Source organism: Lasiodiplodia theobromae (genome assembly GCF_012971845.1).
Source record: "Lasiodiplodia theobromae strain AM2As chromosome Unknown scaffold_68, whole genome shotgun sequence".
Classification (NCBI taxonomy): domain Eukaryota; kingdom Fungi; phylum Ascomycota; class Dothideomycetes; order Botryosphaeriales; family Botryosphaeriaceae; genus Lasiodiplodia; species Lasiodiplodia theobromae.
The window spans coordinates 87,312-110,658 of record NW_023336550.1 but is presented as its reverse complement, the minus strand read 5'-3'; the positions used below and the strand labels follow the sequence as shown (position 1 = coordinate 110,658).

At 56.4% G+C, this 23,347-nt stretch overlaps 7 protein-coding genes across 7 annotated transcripts; 2 read left to right on the top strand and 5 right to left on the bottom strand.

The window, feature by feature from the left end:
- Positions 1 to 573: 573 nt before the first annotated feature.
- Positions 574 to 2,396, bottom strand: LTHEOB_12623 (Casein kinase i; the record flags this gene model as incomplete). Its single annotated transcript, XM_035509511.1, has 6 exons — positions 574 to 1,178; positions 1,230 to 1,635; positions 1,689 to 1,837; positions 2,054 to 2,123; positions 2,212 to 2,277; positions 2,334 to 2,396. 6 exons carry the CDS (start codon positions 2,394 to 2,396, stop codon positions 574 to 576), a joined length of 1,359 nt encoding a protein of 452 aa, XP_035364448.1.
- A 1,174-nt stretch (positions 2,397 to 3,570) lies between these two features.
- On the bottom strand, positions 3,571 to 7,880 carry LTHEOB_12622 (Nucleoporin; the record flags this gene model as incomplete). Its single annotated transcript, XM_035509510.1, has 4 exons — positions 3,571 to 4,037; positions 4,095 to 7,397; positions 7,447 to 7,516; positions 7,569 to 7,880. 4 exons carry the CDS (start codon positions 7,878 to 7,880, stop codon positions 3,571 to 3,573), a joined length of 4,152 nt encoding a protein of 1,383 aa, XP_035364447.1.
- Positions 7,881 to 8,345: 465 nt separating this feature from the next.
- On the bottom strand, positions 8,346 to 9,416 carry LTHEOB_12621 (Anamorsin; the record flags this gene model as incomplete). The annotated part of the gene is made up of 2 exons (XM_035509509.1): positions 8,346 to 8,653; positions 8,711 to 9,416. 2 exons carry the CDS (start codon positions 9,414 to 9,416, stop codon positions 8,346 to 8,348), a joined length of 1,014 nt encoding a protein of 337 aa, XP_035364446.1.
- Positions 9,417 to 10,813: 1,397 nt separating this feature from the next.
- On the top strand, positions 10,814 to 11,345 carry LTHEOB_12620 (Stf2-like protein; the record flags this gene model as incomplete). The annotated part of the gene is made up of 2 exons (XM_035509508.1): positions 10,814 to 10,968; positions 11,084 to 11,345. 2 exons carry the CDS (start codon positions 10,814 to 10,816, stop codon positions 11,343 to 11,345), a joined length of 417 nt encoding a protein of 138 aa, XP_035364445.1.
- Positions 11,346 to 12,704: 1,359 nt separating this feature from the next.
- On the bottom strand, positions 12,705 to 16,670 carry LTHEOB_12619 (Dystroglycan-type cadherin-like protein; the record flags this gene model as incomplete). The annotated part of the gene is made up of 3 exons (XM_035509506.1): positions 12,705 to 14,694; positions 14,891 to 14,979; positions 15,213 to 16,670. 3 exons carry the CDS (start codon positions 16,668 to 16,670, stop codon positions 12,705 to 12,707), a joined length of 3,537 nt encoding a protein of 1,178 aa, XP_035364444.1.
- A 1,434-nt stretch (positions 16,671 to 18,104) lies between these two features.
- On the bottom strand, positions 18,105 to 19,559 carry LTHEOB_12618 (Glutathione reductase; the record flags this gene model as incomplete). The annotated part of the gene is made up of 2 exons (XM_035509505.1): positions 18,105 to 19,356; positions 19,411 to 19,559. The coding sequence occupies 2 exons, from the start codon at positions 19,557 to 19,559 to the stop codon at positions 18,105 to 18,107; spliced, it is 1,401 nt and encodes a 466-aa protein (XP_035364443.1).
- A 588-nt stretch (positions 19,560 to 20,147) lies between these two features.
- Positions 20,148 to 20,601, top strand: LTHEOB_12617 (uncharacterized protein; the record flags this gene model as incomplete). Its single annotated transcript, XM_035509504.1, has 2 exons — positions 20,148 to 20,243; positions 20,293 to 20,601. The coding sequence occupies 2 exons, from the start codon at positions 20,148 to 20,150 to the stop codon at positions 20,599 to 20,601; spliced, it is 405 nt and encodes a 134-aa protein (XP_035364442.1).
- Positions 20,602 to 23,347: the final 2,746 nt, after the last annotated feature.

Genomic DNA, 23,347 nt, shown 5'->3' with positions numbered 1-23,347 from the left:
TGAGTGATCCTTCTTCCTAAGAACACCTCCGCAAAGATCCGTGCTGCGAGTCGTTGCAAGAAATTTCCCATTAGTGGTTCGACGAGCGTTGAGACGGTGAAGGAGGAAAATCCATCAAGCGGTCCCCCAGAAGCTACGCCCCTACACCCACGTAACAACAGAAAGACGATTATACTACCAAGCCGGCCGTGAGAGTGCGGTAGAGAAAGAAAACAAAAAAGCTCCAGAAAGAATCGTGGACACATCCAGGTTTGGGGGTGGACTAAAAGCAGTATGTATGACGAGAAGGCCCGCAGTGCGCCAAGCCAGCCCCACAGGTTGCGCACCGCGCCCCCAATATGCATGTTCGCGCGAGAGTAAAAGACCATAAGACAGAGAGCCCGGTGGGAGATGCGGAAGGATTAGGAGAGGGAACAGCCACCGGGAAGACGAGAGGATATTGGAGGCGGGCAACTCGACAGCCACTTCGAGTCCATTTCCATATGTTCATGCTGAGAAGAGATCGCGGTCGCCCGCAACGTCACAGAACTTCAATGCCGAGTCTCAGAACGGCGAGAGTCATCATACCCCTCTTCACTCACCGCAGCACAGCGTGTTGACAATCTTCTTCCAGACAGAGGGCTTCTGCTCAGCCGGCTGCGGCCTGTTACCGGCCGGCGTCGCCTGCGCGTTTCCCTGCATGGGACTTTGCGTAGTGCTCATTCTTTGCGGAAGGTTCTGCTGGCTGTTTTGAAACTGCGCTGCGGTTGAGCCTTCGGGTGCCTGGATATCTCCTTGACTCTTTCTCTTCACGTGGTCGGACTGATATTTTGCTACGTCGGTCCTGGAGGGGTGCCTTGCGGCTCCGCCCGGGGGGCGAGCCGCGCCGGGCTTTGGGAGTTCAGCATCAAGTCGTCCGGGGGGCATGGGCGTCTTGGAACCGCGGGGCTGGCCGCCGTGGATTTCGCGAGCGGACGAGTTGGGTATCGCGTTGTTGTGGTGCAGATGCGCGGCAGACGCGTGGCTCTTCATAGACTCCCAGCCCTTGCCATTGTTGATCTTCATCCAGTCATACTCGCCATCCTCAACCTCGCCGGTGCTCTTGAGGGCCTGGGTGAAGAGCTCACGCAGGTAGTCGTAGTCAGGGGTGTCCTCGAAGCCGAGGTTGCGGACATAGCTCAGGTACTTGTTGAACTCCTCTGAGTCTTGGGTCAGCTTGCGTACGCCAATTCAAGAGCGGAAATACTAACCAGGGAAGCCGTCGCACAGGTCCTTGATAGCAGTGGTCTGCTTCTTCTCTCCGATCTTCTCATACTTCTGCTTGTTGGTAGCAGCCTTCAGGCCCTGCCATGGGAGGCCGCCGCGCAGGAAATACATAAACACGTGGCCCAGCGCCTCCAGGTCATCTCTCCGCGACTGTTCGCGACCGAGGTGGGTGTTGATACTCATGTAACGGGCCGTACCAGACAGCGACTTGCGTTCTCTGTAGGGAATGTGCTGCTTCGTCTTGGGATCACGGTACTGCTTCGCCATACCAAAGTCGACGACGTGGATGACGTTGGCAGCCTTGGTGCCAGGGCGGCCGATCAGGAAGTTGTCGGGCTTGATGTCACGGTAGATGAGGTTCTTCTCGTGGATGGTCTGGACGCGGGACAGCTACGATTGGATGTCAGCTTCACGTCTCAGAGCACAATGCCTGGGATACGCACCATCTGCTTGGCGACCATGACGACGGTCTTGATGGAGAAGCGGCGGTTGCAGTGGTCGAAAAGGTCCTCCAAGCTGGGACCGAGCAGGTCGATGACCAGGATGTTGTGCAGACCCTCTTGACCGAAGTAGTAGACATTAGGAATGCCGGCTACGGTGAAGTTAGCACAGAGGCGTCTAGCGACGAGCCGAGGCAAGGCGTCTTGCGGTGATCGCGCGGTAACGTCTTGGGCTTACTGATCGTATCGCCGGCGGGCTCGGTCTGGGCGCTGCTGTTGCGCTGAGTGACGAGCCTGCGTCGCGAGTGATCGTTTCCGCCCTTGACGACGCGGATGAGCAGACGTGCGAGAGAAAAAAGTCCACTTACGGCAGCCCACGAGAATCTTGTACGTGCGGTATTCGTCCCTCAGCTGGGGCGCGTCCGACTTGCGGGGTTCCTGCAGCACAGCGCGTCCATGTCAGCGGCGTCGGGAAGGACGGCCTAGGCGCCCCACCCCCTAGAGGCGGGCGCGGAGGGAGACTTACAAACTTAATGGCAACCTGCTGGTTGTTGAGCAGGTTGGTGCCCTCGAAGATGACGCCGAAGGAACCCTAGAGCGGTCAGTTCGGCTGCGTGGTCGCGGTGTCGCGGGAGAGCGACGGCGTACCTCTCCTATCTTCTTGCCGACTCGGTAGTGCACGCCCACGACATTCGAGGACGAGGAAGCCATGGTTGCGAGAGGCTGTCGTGGGGATCAGGCTGGGTGGAATTTGGGTCGGGTGCGAGGAGGGAGTCGGGCGTGGGTGCGAGGACGGATCGGGCGAGGACTCCTGAAGACGGACGGGCGGTCGCAAGAATGGGCGATGCGAGTCGTCGCTGCTGCTGCTGCAGGCCGCTGTTGCCGGGCGGGACAGAGGGCGGAGGAGGGCAGCGCAGGTCTGGCGGACGACGGGAGGAGGCGTCGAGCCGTGGGCGTGAGGTGATGGTGGAGGACCGCTGCGGTGAACGGGGAGTGCTTGGGGTGGCTGCTAGTCCAGAGGCTGGTGCTGCGTAGGGTACGGAAGCGGCCTAGGGCTCTCAACCTCGCTAGGCGAGGGCGAGCGCTGTCAGTGAGCCGGCCGCTTCGCGCCACAACAGGCCTGTCGCCGCGCCGCCTGCACTCCCCGCTGCGCCGCCCACGAAAAGGGGATCGTTGCTGTCGCGGAGTCGCAGGCTGCTGCCGCCCGCCAACGGCTGCAGGAACATACAACTCAGCCCGCAGGCGTCCTCTCTCCACTGTGCTGGCAGCAGCGCAGAGGAACGCCCCCCGGCCTGAGGCGGCCTGACGCCCCGGTCAAGGACGAATCAAACGACGCGCAACGGCTGCCATCCCGGCCAGAAGCCGTCAGTCGCGCCGTTTACTTTGGCGCTGTTCCTTGGGCTGGCTCAGCGACTCGCTCCGCCCGCGGCTGACCGTCTTCTTCTGGAACGCGCCGCGAACTCGCACCCGCCGCCGAGGCTCAGACACCAACCAGGCGCCAACGGCCCCCCTGGCACGCTTACAACCTCCAACGCGCTGGGGCGCCCACAGCCATTGCGTTGCAAAGACAGGTACATTGGCATATAAATAACACGCTGCCGCCAGCCCAGCTCCCGCGCCGTCCACGCCAATTGCATTTTTTGAGCCGCCGGAAAAAATGAGCCCAGCCGTTAGCCGATGCCGCTGCAAGCCCCCGAAATAATGCACGGTCGAAGCTGGTACCACCGGGCTGCTCCATTTGTCCTGCCCATCATCCTCAAACTTCCCCATCGGTGAGCCGAGGAGGCCATGGCCGCAGTGGAGCGCCCGCTACCCTGTCTTGTATTTTGCGCTCATCATTGCCCGCTTCCGTGCCCTATGAAAACAAGCCGTATGTGCATCCCGCTCACTCCTCCATCGCTTCACCCTCGACCTCGCTCTGCTCGTCGTCGCCCTCGAACCCGCCAGCCGACTGCAGCACCGCGTCCGAGTCTTCCACGGTCGCTGCCTCTTCCTCCTCTGGCTCCTCCTCTACCGTGCCCATCACCCCATTGACCCGCGCCTTAGCACGCGGGGTCACGTCCATATCCTCCTGCACGACCTGCAAGTTGAGCCCTGCCCCCTGCGCATCCAACTCCGCATCGTCAAAGGCCCGCCTCTTGGCAAGCTCCTTGATCTCTGCATACCAGAAGTCCAGGCGACATGCAGACAAGAAGCCCTGCAGGTCGTCGTCATCTTTGATGTTGTCCTTGATGATTGGATCGCGCAAGTCTTCCGACGGGAAGCGCGATTGAAGCTCCTCGCCCCGGCACCCAGCGTCGAGCACCGCCGAGGGAGAGAGTAGGTGCAGGTTGGGATTAGCGTCCCAGAGACCTGGTCCAGCTGTTAGCGAGATATTCGTATTAATCAAAAGTGTGGAGGAACGCATACCAGTCTGGTAACCCTGCTTGAGAGTCCAAAAGACCAACGTATTCTCTAGCGCCAGCTGCACCTGCTCATCCGCCTGCTGCACCGTGTTGTTGATTGCCTCCCAATCGTCGCAGAGGAATGTCCTCTTCCAAGCCAGCTTCAAGCTTCCTTCCCAAGTGACTCGATCCATAACATCCTGTGAGGCAGCCAGGGCCTGGAAAGCCATGAAATTCTGGCGGCCGCTGATATCCTGAGGGCCTGGCTCGTGCTGTGCATGATCCATGAGCGTGAGGACATCGATGAGCAAGCCGGCGTCTAACGCGTGGTGAGCAATGATTTCCTCGAAACCGCGCTTCAGCAGCTGTTGAAGAGCGGGCCTGTCCTTGACAAAAAGAGTTCCGTAGTCCATCATGACGAGATCAATAGCTGAATCATCGTCGAGTGCGCCGTCGATCGTCGGCTTGATGTGTTTATAGACCTTCTCCTGCAGCTCAAGAAGCCGCAGCTCGCTGTTGCAATGACTGAGCCGTGCATCAGCGTTCTCAATGGCATCGCCCTTGTCATCAGACGTGGCAGCTAGAAGGGAAAGCTTGGCAAGGGAAATTTCGACCTTTTTGCTCCAATCCCGAGTCTCCTGCTTAGTGCCAACATGCATGAGAGCTTCGCTGGCAGCAGCGAAGTCGTCCTCGCCGAGAACGTCGTTGATCCAGCTCAGCTTGGCAAAAGCAGGGTGTGACCGTAAGAATTTTGTGAGAAGTTTTTGGTCAACGTCCCTCTTATCGATCATCATGGCTGATTTGTGCATGTGGATGTGGCTGGAGAAAAGGGCATCCGCCCAGGCTTGACCGAATCTGTCGAAATAGTGGCGGATACGAGCCTCGAGCTTCTTCAAGGAGATCTCCAAATGACGCTCTTCATCCTCGTTCTCGGTGTTCTCACGCTCATCCCCAAGGTAGTTGAGTTCGTCCCATACGAGACTCACCAGGGTCTTCATGTCCTTGAGACGCTCAGCAATAACCATGCCACTCTCTGCCATTCCAATCTTGGCAAGAGAAGTGACTTGCTCATAACGGATGTTACTCTCGAACTCTTTCTTGAGAGCTTGGCCGGTGGCACGGGTCTTGTCGTCAGGTTGTGCAAGGCACCAGCGATAGCGCTCCATGTGCACCTGACAGCATAGCTTGACAAGACGCGGGTTATCACCTGCAACCTTCTTAGAGAAGGGTAGTTCGCCCTCGTCCTCGGAGATTTGGAAGACCATCTCCCTTGCCAAGTCCACGAGCGACCGGATTGAATTGACAATGTTGGGGTTGGACGTCCAAGGCAGGGGCAATCCTTCGTAGCCCGTCGTAAGGATGTTGTAGTCGAGCTCTTCTGCTTCCAGGCCGTAATCGAACAGGTGATCCCTTCGGAAGATAAATGCCTTCTCCAGCGCATTCAGGCAAATGTCATCAGCCTCGCTGACCAGCAGAATCAACGTTCTGTAGTCCTTGATTCCTTCCTTGTAAACCTCCCTTACTGAGAGCTGAGCCCAAGGGATCATGACATGCATCTTCGACACGTCCTTGACGAACCACTGCCGAACCGGATCCAGCTCTCCAAGCTCCGGTCTTAGTTCGGACTTGTGCTTTTCGTGGAGCATGTCTATAATTTCATCCAGCAAAGGCTTGGTGGGGGTCTTTATCTTCAGACGATCCTCATAATGGTCCCAGACTCCTTGGGCAGATGCCAACTTTTCAGCATCCCAGAGCAACTGCCATTTTGCGACACGTGACAATGGCGGGTAGTTCTCTTTCAGATGCCTTGCTAGGTTAGCTAAGGCTCCCGCCCTGATAGCAAGCTGCTGGGATTGCGATGCTAATCCGACTGGAATGTTTTCCGAGCTTGAGTCGAGGACTTCCTTGCTTATTTGAAGAGCTGCCGCCTCCACCTCGTCATTTTGAAAAGTCAATTCAGGCTTGGCCGAAAAGTCGAATATGCTGTCCGACGCGCTGCCGAACCACACCGCCTGGGAAATTCGGCTTTTTGCAGTGGGGCGCAAGCGCTCGGTATCTTTATCATCCAAGGTTGGTGAAGGCGCTGCCACGCGGATGGCTCCAATGCCTTGAGTGAAGAGCACACAGCTGGATTGCTTCGTCTTCCGGGTCGACTCTTCCAATACGTAGCCCACAAAGCGCACATTTTTCTCCTTGCGAAAGTAGACTGCATCTTGGAATGGCTTCGGCGCGGTCCCAACATCCACCATTAGTTGCGTATCCGGCGACTCGTTGGGCTCAACCAAGGACGTGATAACGACTGCATTGCTGAAGACCGCGAAAGCCGTATGACCCGGAGATGGAACCAGAAGCTTACCCGTTGCTGGTCCTTGCTGTGTCGAGTTGCCGGCGAACGTGTCAAGAGCTATCATCCTTGCCACCTTGGCTGTGCTTCCAAGGAGGTCCACCTCCACAAGTCCATAGCTGGTACCGGCTGGCGCAGAAAATGCAACAAGTGTTAATAGTCCAATACTTGACGTGCCTGCGAGGAGGCTGTCGTCGGATCCTTGGGTTTTTGGTTCGCCTAGAATGGTGAAGTCCAGTACTCTGGCGGACACGCCGTTGCCTCTCATCTCCGGAATCACTCCAGTTTGGAACGACGCAACGATGTCCTCCTGGGCATTGATTTCTTCCTTGAGAGCATGCTGGCCAGCCCAGTTTAAATCCCAGACTTGGAAAGAGCCAGAGCCGGTGGCCACCACTACCTCCAACTGGCCCTTGAGCTGAGATGAACGGACTTTCACGCCCGCTACATCTCTGTTCCACCCGGATCCGGAAAAGAAGCTGCTAAGATTTCCAAAGAAGCTTGTGGAGCCGTTTTGCGACTGGCTGCGTAGAAACTGCACGCTTATTTGCGGGCGTCCTTGGGAATCGCGGACCCTCAACTGTGCTACCCGGCCGGTGCTGAAGACCAATATGAAACCCGCATGGTCGGCGTCGACAATATCCACAACGGTCTCTCCGGAGAGCAAATTGCCTACAGAGCCCTCGATGCCTTGACGACGCTGCTGGAAGAGGCCGAGAGCCTCTGCGCTGTCTACATTTTCCCAGAATTTGATTCTGCCGGACGTTGGGTGAACTACGAGCAAACCCAGGTCTCCGGAAGGGCCTGTGTTCACAAGAGAGCCTACAGGCAGAGGCTCGGATCGCTTTAGAGGATACGGTAGAGCGAGGGTTCGTGACGAGGAGGGTGTAGGAACAGGAGTAGTGTAGTCCCAGACGTAGGCGTGCTCATGAGTGAATGCTACGGCAAAGCGTGTCGAAGGCAACACGAACGCGCGGTAATTTTCTAAACGATGGTCAGCTCATGCCTGGCAGTAGTTGTCAGTAGCGCATACCGCGGGGATTCGAGCGCAAAGCTTCGGGCAAGCTGGGGAGCTGTCTAAAACTGTAGTTGGGAGACTTGGTCTATGGTGCTTGTCAGCATCCTCGCCACCATCAAATATCCACTGGGCCGTACCAAAGTAAGGCTGCCGTCGCCTTTGACGCTTCTTGCAGGCGCTCCCGAATGCTTCTTTTCGCGCACTGGTATCTCGTGTCGCAATGCTGACCGCCGCTTCTCGTCTCCGCTCACAGGGTGGCCATTCGATGTTGACGAGCCATTGCCGTTGACCGCAGGGCTTTCCGGGTCGAGTAAGGTTGTCTCCGAGATCTTGCTTCGCTTCCGATCCGGCTGATTCTTCGCGCTGTCAGAGTCGTGACGTTGCCGGCGCCGGGGGTTGCGCGACACAGTGCCATGCACGCCGTGAAAGGAAGCGTCCGGCGAAAACATGGCGGCGCGGGGCAACGGCGACAAGACGCGATGCGCGTTGTGGGTGGAGGGTAGGGGGCGGAGCTGGGTGTTGTTTTCTCGAAGCTGTCTTCGGCTCGTGGTTGCATGGATGCGCTCAGGCGCGCGGTGACAAGATCGGCGAACGCGCGCTGGCGCCAAGCCTCACCCTCTCAAACGCAGCATGGCAGACGACTCTTGAGGAATTCTCCAAACACAATTTTTCATTTCTCATTTGTGTTAGATGCTATCTACATCAAGTCATCGAACGCATCAATTTTACGTTAAAATCCGTCTATCGAACGCCGCTTTGCATGCTACCGATTGGCTCCAAACAATTCATGACATACCCACCGAGAGCTCCTATGACCCCGAAAGCAACCGAACTATTCCAAGCCGCGTACATACCGTGGCATGCACGATGAAAGCGTCCCGCCAGCCGCCCAAACTCCGTCGTGATGCAGATAATTAAAGCTGGATATCGTTGTTGAGGAGTCGGACCTCTTCGCCAGGCTTGAAGGCAGGCAGTCCAATGTATGGGCAGCCATCGCAGCGGAAAGCGTCTCCCAGAGCGCAGTTACCGCAGCTCCCCACTTTACCCTGGACCGTGAAGTCAACCTCGGCCAGGTCATTTGTGTCCAATTTCATGGTGTTGAGGGCTTTGTCGGCCTCCTCCCGCTTGGCCTTGTCTTCAGCCTCGAGCTGCTGTGCAAGCCCGCAGGTGCAATCCTTGCACGCGCGTCGCCGCTTGCCGACCTTGGGGCGGCATTCCGGTGCTATCCTGATGTCAGCTGCGCATTCAATGCGTTCCGGGACGTGAGTCGGCAACTTACGGGGCATGACAGGCCTCATTTTGTCTTGCTCAGTTAGGAGATCGTCCTCGTCGATCAGATCATCGTCATCGTCGTCCTCCCCGGTCACCACAGGCTCGTCAAAATCGTCACTGAAATCCACAAAGCCAACGCCTGCTGGCTTCGGGGGCTCCTGTGATACACTCTTTCGCTTGCCGTTCAGCGGAAGAGGAACTGCGCCGTTTTCTGCAGTGCTTGTCTTCTTCTTCCCGAAGCGCAGGGGAACGACTTGCTCGACTGTGTTGTCCGGCTTGACCATGCCGTCTCCGTCTTGGTTTACAAGCCCTGCAAGAATGGCTTCCGTCTTCTCTGCGCCTTCGGAGCCGAATTTACCATCCTCGCTGCGGAATTTACCTCCCGGTCTTAGGGCGTCCACAAGCTTGCTAAGGACTTCCCTTCCGAGGAGCCTCTGGCTCTCGGCGCGGGAGCCGTCGACATCGGTCAGGAGAAGAATAACGTCGTAGGTAGAGGCAGGAAGGGCGACGAGGCCCATGGCCAGGCGGTCGAGCATTTGCAGATCGGTCGTGGAGCGGTCATGGTTCTCGAAGATGCGGTTGAGCGACTCGGGGTGCGCAGCTATGGATGGTGGGGCCACAAGCAGCGTGCGAGAACCGGCAGCGGCTTTGGTGGGGTGAGCGGCGACCGGGGCGAAATCTGAAGACAGATCGAGCGTGACGGAGGGCGCCATTTTCGCAGAATTCAGGCAAAACGAGGAGAAATAATGAGAGAATAGGGCCAGGAGGGCAGGCAAAATTTATGGTCGGCCCAGGTGGTGAGCGTCGCGTCATAAAAGAAAAGGCAACTCCGTGGAGAGAGGGTCGTTTGTAATCAACTTTGGCAGCGTTTCGGTGGAGCGACGCTGCCAGCTGCCAAGGAACTAGTGCGCGGCGGACCTCTAAAGCGGCAAATTTCGAGTGCCGCGACGGCCTCAGAATCCAGGCCGACAGGCTAGCCCTTCCCAGGATTAGCGCATGTTGAGCTCACGCTATGCTCGTTTCGTGACGGCAGCGCTGGCGCCATCCGCACCACGAAATGCGGGGAAAGCTTGCCCACGAAGCTCTCGCCGCGTCTCGTGCGGTGAAGACGAAGCGCAGCGAGCCCCCCACGCTTGAAGCATGGCCGGAAAGGCATGTCAATGGCTGATCTCTGATATGGCAGCGATGAGCAGGCATCGACTCCGGAAGAAGGCGCGTCCAGCCAAGGCGGTCGGGCCGGATGACGTAGGCACATACCCCGGATCAGCATGGACACGGCAGGTGCGATTGCGGGCCAGGCAGGTGCAAGAAGGGTCCAGCTCGTCCGCTCCCAGCTCTGCTTGCTGCTGCTTGTGAGCATGTCGACGATAGATTACTGCACCCAGTAGCGTGCCAGCAGGAAGGGAGCCGGTCGCGGCATGCTATTGGCGCGCCCTCGGCCGACATCGCGCGGTTGCTCTCTCTGACGCAGCGCCAAACGGGCCGTTAGCAGACTGGTGATGAGCTGAGAGGCGGGGAGGCGCAGTGGGCAATGCGCGCATTAGCTACCCCGCCCCCAGGCTGTCGCCAGAGCTGAGCAGTTGCGCTCGCGTGAGATGGCTGCGCTTTGAGGTGAAGGGAAGCACACCACTCCGTCCACACGCACCGCAACTCACCGCACCGTCCCCACACGCCCTTGCGCAAGACGTGCCAGCCGCATCCGCAGACCCTGCTGCAGGTACGAGTTCATCACACGCGTGCCTGTCTTGGTGGCTCCACCGTCACTCGCAGCCACGATTGGTCCGTGCAAAGCTCCCAAGAAGGGGTCACGAGAGCAGAACCCCGTCGAAGATACATAAGGGCATTCCAAAGACAGCTCTCCTCTCCTCAACCTCCAGCTTCACTGCTTGATCCCACTTTGACTCACAACCACCGCAACACGCATTGCACCCTCAATTCCTCCCGTCTGCAGTAAGTCAATCCTGTTTCCGTCCCATCCGCCGCTTCATCTACCTGTGGCATGACCTGTCCGCACGAAGCTGACGAGGCATCGCCCTCGCCACCCGCAATCAATTGAATTGCTTGATTCTAACGCCCGGCAAGCTTCTCTAGTTCCGCCACTGCACTCACCATGACTCGCACTCACAAGGCCAACGACCGTGAGCACACGGGTGTCAACGAGGGCGGCCACCCCGAGACCAATCTCCCCCGTTACTTCGCGAAGCACGGCCACGTCGACTGCGAGCCGAACAAGGTCAAGAAGGACGGCCATGGAAAAGCCAACTGGTAAGCGTGCCTTTTTCATTCATTCCCAACAGCTCTGCCCCAACCGGTCTCTTGCGTCAATCCAGCCCTCCATTGCGTCACACCCCAATTCCTAGTAGCTGACTGTCTATTCTAGGGGACGTGAGGGTGACGAACTCGAGGACTACGACTACACGATGACGAACCCTCGTCGCCGTTCCAACAGCATGACTGCCCACAACATGAAGGACTTCAAGACCAAGTTCGAGACGATCGATGCTGAGCCCGTCTTCGAGGAGGAACTCCACGGCCCTCGTCCCGAGGATTACACCGACCTCGAGAAGATGTCGACGGGTGACAGCAGCAACACCGAGGGCAGCATCCAGGAGGAGGACTCGGCCCACAACAAGAAGGCTTAAACTACGGCGTTCTACAGCATTGTCTGCTTTGCGGCAATGGGAAATCTGCGGTAGTGGCGCGGTTCTGACTCTAGGCCATGCAATTCTCGAATGGCGTCTGTTCTGGCTGCCGGAGCGTTTGCTGCTACAACGATGACTCTTACAGAAAGGATCACAAGCTAATGATGTGATCTGGGGGTTTCCATGGGCCGGGTTATTCTCCAAATGTTTTTGCTACCTTTCTCTTTTCTTTTCTCGACGAAGGAACATGTACAACAGTTTGCATTAATCAGTGACGAATGAATGAGTCTGGGTTTTCTACAATTTCGTCGTGCTTCCATTGCCCCACTTTCCATGCGCTACACAGTATGCCTCGACAACTGTCAATGCACGTCCCCTGTATGCATTCCGGACGATTTTGACGACATTCCGTTTCCTCCTTGCGGCAGAACTCACCCATGATGACGTTATCAGCCTCCCAAGATCAACATATTACGACCGGGCCAAGGCTGCAAGATCCACAGCACAGAAGTGCGTCGAAGTTTAGAGAAATGGTGCACCCCCGTTCCCACAAGATGAAATTTTGCTAACCCTCAGCCGATAATCATAGCTATTCATGGCAAGTGTCAGGCCCTGATGTATGATGCAGGTACAGGACGACATAACTCGGGAGGTATTTAGATCATTCGTCCGGATCTAACTGCTCAACACTTTTGTGAACATCCCTCCGGATTTCCATGAAAAGAAACCAAGACCTGACTGCGTGATCTAAGCTGAATCAATCTCAGCCTACTATCTTCATTACTTTACTTTCGAAGTGAGGTGAACAGATTAGTCCTGGTTAAACCTTACTCAAAAGGTCCAGGCAACGAACATGCCATGTGCAGAGGGGTGCTGCAGCTGATGGCTAGCGCGAAGAATAGCAGGGCTCTAGAACATAGTGTAACTATACCTTAGCTCTGCCTTAGAAACAGAGCATATATGGGTAGCTGAAGCCATCGTCCGGACGTATATTTGGAATTAAAATTTCTACATACACGTCCGGACGATAGCTTCAGCTACCCATGACATGAGCATAGAACAATTTAGCGGTAGAGCAGTGCTTTTGGTAGCATTTCCGGAACTCCCCCGAGCCATCTGCCGAAATGTCATTAATACCCTGGTTCTAGAAAGCAGCAGCACGCTGATATCCTGCGGTAAACTCTCAACTATTAAAAGCCCAAGAACCGCTCAATGGCTATGCAAAACCGTCTCAACGCAACAAAATCATCAAGATCTCACACACACACATTTTTATCATCACCCTTGACCTCGTCGCAATCATCGTCGTCGTCATCATCATCGTTCATCATCACCATAATCATCACTCGTCACTACTCCTCACAAAAACGCCTCATTCCCAACCACACTGCTCTCCCTCGTCTTCCTCTCCTCACTCTTCCTCGGGAGCGGCGGCACCCCAGGCGACACGGGGCTCACCTCGCCCGTCTTCCACGCACCGGCTCTCTCGGCGCCCGCAGCCGCGGCGCCAATCACACTCTCGTGAGTGCCACGCATGCTGCTGAAGCGGGTAGGACTGCTCTCGACGCTGACTGGCCGCCTGGCCTTGCCCGGACCCATGAAGAAGTGGTCGTCGTCCCGGAAGCCGCTGCTGCCAAGGCCGTATATGCCGCTGCTGCCGGAAGATCCGGTCTGGAACTTCTTTGACGGGGACGAAGGGGTTGAGCCAAACGGTGGTGGTGGAGGGCAGAGAGACGAAGGCTGCTGCTGAGATGAAGGAGCGAGGAAGTTCGCTTTGGCGCCGGCATTGCTGATCATGCTGAGCGGGATGCGGAGGCCGCTGGTAGCAGCAGCAGGACGAGCATCCGTCAGCGCCTCCTCCCTCCCCCCTTCCACCTCGTCGTCCCTCTCCTCCTGCTCCATCATCCCCGGCGCCTCCGCCCCAACGCCCGTATCTCTGCCCACCAACGCCCCTTCTGCCCCTCCCAGCTGGCCCAACGCACTGAGCCTCGACCCCCCTGCAACACCGACACCCGCACCGCTCCCATTCCCACTCCTCCTCTTCCTCTCCCTCCCCGCCCGATTGCTGAACCTCCCGCTATTCGACACGATCGGCCCACCGCCACCACCACTTCCTCCTCCCCCTCCTCCACCTCCTCCCCCCATCTTCCCCATCGATCCCGCCCTGCTACCGCCGCCGTTGCCGCCGCTGCCGTACTGATGCCTTCCGCGATTGATGATGCTGTCCCGCTGCCGCAGCTGCTGCCGCACCGCCGCGCTGAGCCCGAGCTTACCAACACCACCAATCTTACCGCTACCACCGCCGCCGATGCCGATGCCGGCCGCGCTACTACGGCGACGCTGCTGCGTCGCGACGGCAGAGTTGCGGAGCAGGGCGGCGTGGTTGAAGTCTTCGAGGGAAGGGGGGGTCATGGCGGTAGCGTCCTTATTGTCGCCGCGGCGGCGGGAGGTGATGGTGGCTAGGTCCGTGAGGGAGGTCTTGGGGCGGTGGCGGGGGTGGCGGGGCGGGATCACGCTGGCGGGGAGGGGCGGCGGGGGCTTGGTCGGGGATGACGGGGCCGAGGCGGCGGTCGAGCGGTTGCGGCGGTGGTGGTGGTGGAAGGGGCTGTGGGTGATGTTGGACTTGAAAGAGTTGGCCGGCGAGGGCGTGCGGTGGAGGAGGAGGTCTTCGAGAGCTTTGCTGTCGTCTTCTTCTTCCTCTTTGCTGGGCGAAGGCACGATGCCGGGCGCGGAGTGGTGAGCAGGTGTTGTTGACGATGGCTGCTGCTGTTGTTGTTGTTGCTGCTGGCGCTTCTTGACCCTGAGCGCTGAGGGGCTGAGTGGAGAGGTCATGAAGGCTGGTGGGCGGGTCGCGATGCCTTCGCTCGAGCCACTCAGGTCGCTCGAGATGCGCAGCTCTTCCGGGTCGTCGATGTCCATCGGATCGCCCTCGTCGTCGTCGGCGGGGGAGCGCCCGTTGCTGTACTCCTCGGTTCCTGTGCCCTCGGTCGTGGTGTAAGCGCTATCACTCAGCCCGGACAAGATCATGCTACTTCGTGGGCTCTCGGTCGGCGCAGTTCCTGTCAATGGGCCGATCATGCCGTTGTTCGTACTCCTCCAACGGCTGGGAGTGTCCGCGGCCGTTGAGGAGGATTCGGAATACGCGCGAGCCGTGCGTCCTTGTCCGGTCCGCTTGCGACGTAGGCTTCCGGGGAACTGCGGACGCTCTTCTGTCGAATTGACCATGGCGCCAGCAGCCGTCGGATGCGAGCCGTAATAGGAGGAAGGCGAAAGCGTTCGACCCGCGTATTCTCCTGCGTCACCAGAAGGCCGGGGATCACCGAGTGTGCCGATCATCGAGGGCCGCTGGCTGGAAGAACCACGAGAGGAAGTGTGGGCAGCAAAGAAAGGAGACCGACTCAAAGCTCGATTGCGAATGTAGCTTTGCCGCCTTTCGTCAAGGGGGCGGGTGTCGGCCAAGATCGTGCTGTTGTCTGCTGCCGGCGACCCGGGTACTATTCGGACGCTTTTGCGGTTCTCGGCGTTGGAGTAGCGGTTGGTCGTACAGGGCGAGGGCGGCGGTGCTGGGAACTGCGATGCCGTAGGTGAAAGAAGGCCATTCGAGAGCATGCCTGTTGACAGTGTGCTGAACGAGCTATAGCTGTTAGCTCCTCGAGAGCGCTGAGAGGAGAAGCGTCGTGACGGAGAGCCAAAAGAAGTCCTTCCATGACCTATTCCATGGAGTCGGCGCCTTGCTGGTAGGCCTACACTCCGCCGTCCATAGCTATCCTGCGAGTCTCGATGTACCCTAAATGATCTTCTTGAACGACGACCCCTAGCAGGAGAGTCTTCCAGGGGCCTTGAACTTGGGCCGGCCCCGTGAGATACCGGTATAGCGCCGGCGGCTACGCTCCAGTCTCCAGACTGAATAGCGCTGTGTAGGACTTGACTGTCGTTCTCGCCAATTGATGTGGCGTGCGATGGCCGGTAATTGTGGCGAATTCCCCTCTTCTCCATAGTAGCCCTCTTTAGCGTTGACGGGGTGCCGATCTGCGGTGGCGGTAGGTTTGTTCTTCTAACAGTGCCTTCGCCTTTCTCCACATCCCGTTCTCCAATGAATGTGTCGTCTGCCATCTGCCAGTCCGATTCATCGTGATATATCGGTCTCGAGATGTCTTCCTTTCTCCGTCTTGGAGAGCTTGGTCGTCCAGGGCGCCCGCTACGCCTATAGAGAAGAAACCCTAGGACTAGGGCAATTATGGCCACAACGATGCAAACAACAGACACTGCGATGACTGCGCCATTGTTGGATGTTTCATGCGGAGCAAGGCCTGCCGACGACGTCTCTGAAGACCCCGCTGTTGTGCTCGCATTGGCCGTCGCGGATGTAGAGCGCGGATTGCTCCCAGTTGCCTCTGCGGCTTTGACCACAATGTCGAAAGACCCCGTGTCGCTTTGCGATCCGTCGGCTGTGGTGACCTTGATGCTGCCATGAATCTCTTGCGGTGCGGCAGAGGAGGGTATCTCTCCTGAGATGGTGAGCGAGTCTTCATCAAAGTGGAGCCACTGCGCTGCTGAGCCCAGGTCCACCTCGACTTGTAGCCCTGGCTGCTTCGCCACCACGTTGCTGAGGTCAAACTTGGCCGGCTCGCCAACCACTGCGTTCAAATTGCCGACAGCACCTCGGAACAATTCCGATCCTGCCATGAGTAGTATAGTTGTGTTAGCAACATCTCCGAATCTGTCCGCGGCTGAAATGGTAAAGCTGGTTGAGTTGACGTCCTGAGGCGCAGTTCCCCTTATACCCAGCGTCTTCGGATCAAACGAAAGCCAGCTGGGCGGGCTAGCTGTGGCGTTCTTAAGGTCCGTGTCGGAAAGAGCCTCGCCATCGAGGGAAAGTTGGCTGCGGAGATCTGCAATATTGACTTCCGACCCGGCCGTGACGTTGACAGTTTGCTCGACGTTGCTGAAGAACAGCTGGTGGGTACTAACAGAGATAGTGAAGACCAGAGAAGAGCCAGCAAACCCTATGACGTCCGACGCCACCAACATCAAGTCCACTGTCTGCGATGATGCGCTGCATGTCCCCGAGAAGACCATCGAGTCTGGATTGAAGCTAACCCAAGATGGCAATGGAGATCTGTCGCTTAAAGTGGCGTAATATGTCAAATCTGCCGTCGCCGATGAGGTAAAAGTGTCCGTTGGGAATTGGATGCTGAATTGTTCCGACGGTTGAAGCGACAAGCTTCGTGGACCGGACAGCTTCCCGGCCTTTGCCAGAGAATCAGTGATGTCCACATTCAACTTTGGCGCGGCATCGGCGGAGACAATAAGGGTTGCCTGCATAGGCGTTGAGCCGGTAGCATCCTCGGCGATTATCGTAAATGACGGTGCTCCGATATCCTTCTCTGTGGGAGATCCGTACAGTCTGCGATTGGGCGAATCCAATGAGAGCCATGTCGGAGATCCGGAGAGACTATACTCGAGCGATCCTGCTGCTCCTGTGAAGGTTCCAGGGGAGAATTGGAAGTCGAATGGTTGCGACACGCGGGCAACCGGCGGAACCTGTGAGTTGAGCGGGAATGATACTATCGGGGCTGCTTCTATGGCTGCAGCGAGCAGCAGTGTTAGTATGAACAGCAGCATGCCGAGCCGTTCGACGTCTCTCACTGTTGGGAAGCAACAGCCCTTGGAATTGATGAGGAAGACGGAAAGCCAGAGACAGTCGAAAAAAAATTGTGCACCCGTCAGCGAGCCTTTCGCTACTACGCTGTGAGGCCAGCTTGCGCGGCAAGACATCCGTGGCGGGGGTTAGACATGCTAATGGAAGAGGCAAACACACGCGCTGAAACGCGTCCAGCGCGTCCTGGCGTCAAACCCTTGCGTAGCCATATTGTCAAGTGGCTACGATGGTGGTTGAGCGATCAGGAATGCGGGACAAGACGATGGGGAATGCCTCCGGCAAGGGGTGGCGAATGATCGTGCTTCCCTCCTAACCAGCCACAGGGGATTCCCACCTTATTCGCACGGGAAGTGGCATTCTTCGCTTGAGATTGTGTGGTATTTTGAATAATTATCCGCTTCGCGGTGGCTAATGAGGCGAATTTGCTGCCGCAAGCCTCATCGACCCATCGCTGCATGGCTCTGGAGAGAAGAATCCAGAACCTGCACCTTAGTAACAGCCTGTCCTCCGTAAGCCTGAATTCGCTAAGTTCCGTGAGGCGGAAGTGGCTTGCGCTGGACCGAGGATACCAACCGCGGATTAAGGCTCCTGATTCTCTGTAGCATGCGTAACAATGCTCAAGGCTGAGGTGAGATCAAAGGACTGGCTGAGTGCAAGCCTCTTCACGATCGAGGGAGTAATTGAGGCTGGTGCTTGGCCAACGTGTACGTGAAAGAGGCTAGAAGGAGATGCGAGCCTCCCTGTCGTGAATTGCCTTTCTCGCTCATTTCACGAGACATCAGGAACGCTTGACCTCCCTGGCTAGTGGAGTCGTGACGGAAGGGTGGAAGCGACGAGGACAGGAGAGGTGAGTGGCTAGGTTTTTACGAACATCCAGGGTGATTCGGTGTGCGGAAGTTGCTTGGCACATGGCGTCAGTTGGCTGACTGTACGACCTCAACCCTTCCTTCACTGCCCGAGACAACCTTGTCTAAATTTGGCCGCCCGCTTTCTTCAGGCGATTCGAATTTCACTTTGTCCAGGCTGGTCCAAGAGTACAAGGGATGCTGCTATTCAACTCTTTCGGGATATCATCTACATCCAAATCTCCTTTACATCTATTTCAACGTAACCAGCTCCTCTGCGCTAGTTGGGTGTATCGCAACACAGCGGTCGAAGTCAGCCTTTGTTGCGCCCATCTTGACAGCAACACCAAAGCCCTGCAGCATCTCGGCAGAGCCCTCGCCCAGAATGTGAAGGCCGACGACACGCTCATTAGGGCCTTCGACAATGAGCTTGTAAGCCGTTGGACCCTTGTGCTCGGGCTCCATCATGGCATAGTACATGGCAGTGAAGTTGGTCTTGTACACCTTGACGGCGTCGCCGTATTTAGCGCGCGCCTCAGGCTCGGACAAACCGATAGAGCCGACCTCGGGGTGGGCGAAGACCACAGACGGGATGTTCTCGTACTCCAGGTGGGCATCGCTCTTGCCGCCAAAGAGACGGTCGCTGAGACGACGGCCTGCCGCAATGGCAACAGGGGTAAGCTCGAAACCTCGGTCGCAGACGTCACCCAGAGCGTAGATGTTGTCGACGGAGGTGTTCTGGTACTTGTCAACAACAATGTGGTTCTTCTGGTTCAGCTTCAAGCCGGGCAGCTTGTCAATGCCGAGCTTCTCGATTTCGGGGGCACGGCCGATTGCGAACAGAACGTGGTCAACGTCCTCAATGATATGTTCCTTGCCGTCACCCTCGTCGTAGTAGACGCGCTTCTTGCCATTGCCAGCATCCTCAACCTTGGTGATGGTGGACTTTTTGTGGATGTTCATGCCCTGGCGCTCGTACTCGGCGGTAATGGTGTCCTGGATAATGGGGTCAAAGCTGCGCAGGACCTTGTCTCCACGGATGAAAAAGTGCGTCTCGGTGCCCAGGGCGTTGAACATGCCCGACAGCTCGACGCCAATGTAGCCGGCACCGGCAGTGACGACCTTCTTCGGCTGGTGCTCAATGTCGAAGAAGCCGTCGCTGTCGATGCAGAGCTCCCTGCCAGGAATGTCGGGAATAACGGGGTGTCCGCCGACGGCAATGAGTATGTGCTTCGCCTTGACCAGCTCCTTGCCACCATCGTCCAGCGCAATCTCGACCGTGTTCTGATCCTGGAACGAGGCGAAGCCGTGGATGTACTCGACCTTGTCGTTGCCCAAATTCCGCTCGTAGATGCCGTTCAGGCGCTTCACGTAGGCGTCGCGCTTCGTCTTCATTGTGTTCCAGTCGAAGGACAGGTTGTCGTACTTGAAGCCGTAGGCTCTCGCATCCTTGAAGCTCTCGGCCAGGGCGGCGGCGTTCCATGTCACCTTCTTGGGCACGCAACTGCGCCGGGTCAGTATGGTGGTGGTGCAAGGTGGGGCGCAGAGCAGGGCTTACCCGACGTTGACGCAGGTTCCTCCTAGACGCTTGCTCTCGACAGCAATCGTCTTGGCGCCATACAGGGCGCTGGCACGGCGGCCCGAGGCAAGACCACCGCTGCCACCTCCAATGACGAGGTAGTCGCACTCCTTGGGCACAGGCGCCATGGCGGGACGGAAAGAGGAAAATTGACGCTGTACAGCCGTAAGCCTGTTCTGAGCCAGCCTTGACGGCGTAGCAAGAAGGGTCCGCGAGAAAATTGTGGAAGACAGTTTGGCAGCTTGGCCTTGCGGCTGAAGACGTGGAGGGGCGCGGGGTGGATTTGTATCGACGCGCGACGCGGGTTGTTAATGACGACAGGGTCTAGGCGGCGTTGGAGTTAGTCCCGATGCGTCCAATTATTGATGATGCAAGTCAGCCTGGTGATCCGTAATCAACGATCAGAAACATTGTTGAGTCGCCGAATCTGCCTTTGCTCGCCGTGGCGGCCAGCATCCGGCAACATTAGTCAGCGACGTCGCCGACGACGCCGATGAGAATATCAAATACTGCAGCCGCTGAGGAGAGCGTGCATGCCGGCATCCATGTCAATGCGCCGCACTACAACGGGCAGCTGCAGGCGCGCGGCGCCGTGCTCTCCCGTCCCGCCGGGTTTGTCATGACGTCGATCTGGAAGCTGCAACTCACGCCATCGCAAAGCTCCCCATTGCTACCCACTGCACCTTCGCACCCCCTGAGCGATACCCGCCAGCACCATGGGTGGTCGTCAATCCGTTCCGCGCGGCCCCGACGGCCTGAATGAGACGTCGCGCCCAACGCGCCCGCCCGGCTCCTTCAAGTTCAACGGCAGGGTCGGCATTTCTACTCCCCACCGTGATCAAAATTAACGTCCACTCGTAGACCATGATGGCCCCCCTTGCTGCCGTAACCATGGCTAGCCTCCTCTTCGTCTACACTCGCACCTCAATTCGCGCCGCAAAGCTCAACGCTCAGAAACATCGAGAAGCAGACGGTGGTCAGATAAGCTGGAAGAACGAGGCGCGTCGCCGCCACGGCCAGGCCGATCAAGTCTCCGAATCATCACTGCTAAAGGAAGCCCTGTTCAGCAAGGAGCAGATCAAGTCTAGTAGGGATGCCCACGCCTTGTCTGCAGAGAAGCCGGCCGATGCAGAGGCTTTGGAGAAGGCCAAGCTTGAGAGGCGAGGATAAACAAAGGAAATGGAGTATGATGACTCGGCAGGCGTTATGGCTGGGATATGCCGAGCGTGGTTCTGCTTGCGGTGGGAAAAATGACTGTCCAACCAGGAAAGCATCAAAAGTTGTGCAGACAGCACACATGTTACCGGCAAACCCTCTTTGCACGCGCTTCAGGTGAGTGAGTTCCGGTGGACACCGCCGAGTCTCGCAATCACCGACCATTAGCATTACATTATGCTGGCAAGAAATCACCACAATCGGGACCTGGTAGGTTGGAACACGTCTTTCTTGCCTTTTACCAGATCCCGCAGCTTGTGGAATAATTTTTCTCGATTGGGAAGCTCATTTCTTTTTGGATAAATCATGGTGGATCTATGATGTGCTCGTACAGATGATAGGCGCCTGCTTATCGCCACCTACGCCTTCCTACTCGGGCATGAATGCTGCCTTTCCTTTGCTTGCTTCTGGCCGGCTCGATGAGTTTGCAGGTCACCCCCAAGCATACAGTGTCGTCCCCCTTGGTTATCCCTGGATATTGCCGAAGCCCGTCTTCTGACCACTTGAGGAGTAGTACAAATGATAATTCTCTCGACCAACCTGACGAGAAGTAAATACAAGTACCAGAGCTGGAATCACAAAGTAAGGGTCCGTGCTGAACGGCGTTTTGGCGTCATACTAGCAACATGAGATCTTGAAACTGTCGCCTTCCCAAGTCACGAGCCTAGCAATCAGAAACTATCTTTGCCTGTATCACCGATTTATCCCTGGGTACAACAAGTTGCGCGTCACGGGGTGCGCTCGTGCGACATGCAGAACACAACCTCGGAAGAGAACCTCTCGCTGAACTTTGAACCCGGAGATGCCAGAGCTCCAGTGCCGTTCTAACTGCCTGTCACTAGTAGATTTCCATTTAGACAGATGTTCAAGTCGATGCCGAGATGTCTTCTGGCGCAATTTCATATCGTTCATTGTGATGTGTGAACCATTCGTACCTCCTCACTTTGGTCGCACGTACCTAAGACAGATCAAATACCAAGAAGGCCATTATCCATCTCCAGCCTGGTGGTGTGTTCCAACATCTCTGTGACTTGAGCTAATGACCAATCATTCCAAGTTCCCTTTTGCCGAGCGATCCCGATGGGGTCCGTTGAATGACCGTGCCAAAGTCAGTCGCCCAAACCTTATGATGCCGGACATGCGAGACGGCTTCAAGAGATATATGGCTCGGTCGCTAGCTATTTGAACCACCAAATTGTTCCCACCCCATCCTCCTACGCCAGACTCCTTTGATTGTCAACGAGATGCAACTTCAGCGCCCCTTAACACTTATACTGGGCATTCTTGCCGAAACTATATGCGCTTTTCCACTCGAAGCGCCCCATAATTACACGTTGCCAAAAGACTACTATTTCGTACGTACTCCGAATGAGTCTCATCCGAAGAGAGCAAATTAACACGTCTTTTTTAATCTCAGGTGCTCTTCTGTGAAGACTCGTACTTCCAAGGAGATTGCGCTTACATCGCCCGACCATTCAACTACTGCCAGCCACTCGGTCCAGAGTGGTGAGTGCCCTCTTTCTACCCCTGACTTGGACATTTTTCTTGACGACAAACCAATTTTTTGCAAGCGCGTAGGACGAACAAAATCTCATCTATACAACCTGGGCAAAACAGCATTTGTGGCCTCTATGCGTATGTTTCTCCATTTACTCCGATGCCACAGGCTGAATATCTAACACGCTGAAGTGGAAATGATTGCGAAGGCTTGGTTGACCAGATGGTCTGGCCTGGCTCGGTGGATTTGACTGGGACAAGGTTCAACGACTTCAGCGGCAGCATAAAATGTTGGGGCAGTGCATGAAGTTGCAAAGGGTGTCAGAGCAGCCGGTGGCGCGGGCGCAGATAGGAATACTATTACAGATGAATCGATTCTAGTCTAAAAATTCTACATACACGTCCGGACGATGGCTTCAACTACCCATATATGTTAAGTATTCGCTGAGCCTCTGTATTTTCGCTCTCTTCTAAGTATAACGACCAGCTTTGATCTTTCTTGCCCAAACCAAAGCGAATGGATCTTGATCCTCCATCTAGGCGCAAGGGAGTCTCAGTCTGCAGCACACGTAAGTAATATATCCATTCTCTTCATAGGTGCTCATTTTCATTCCGTGGATTTGGGTAGAAGGGAGCGGCAGCAATTCAAGGAAGAACCCGATAAATATCCATTAGCCTACTTTATCTGGAATAGCTTAGGTTGAGGTTGGAAAAAGACTAGGCGGGAGCTAAAAATAGCGCCCTTGGCGAGGAACAAGAAGAGTCGCCGAACCCATGAAAATCTCTGCATTCTCCCGCTTTCACCTTTATATTGTTAAAATTCAACTGGGCTATGTAGAGCCGATTCTGCTTTATCTTTTTGGCTACTAATTGAGGAAAGTTACTAATCTGACGATGAAATATCTTCAAGTGAGCCTTTGAGCATTCGAGAGACCTGTTTTGCAGCATATATTGATCAAAATTAATGCGCTTTCTCAACAATCACACTCCGAGAGCTGTCAAGTCTCTCGCAGTGCTACTATGGCACTTTGGCGGAGTGGTTAACGCGCTGGCCTGCTACTTTCTGATGGAAGCAGCTGTTAGCCAGTTCCTTCGGGAGCGTGAGTTCGAATCTCACAGGTGTCGCATAATAACCCGTTTGTTCTTTTTTGCATTTTGTTTTGGTATCTCGAGGTTGAGCTTTGGTTTCTTTTTGTCATTGGAC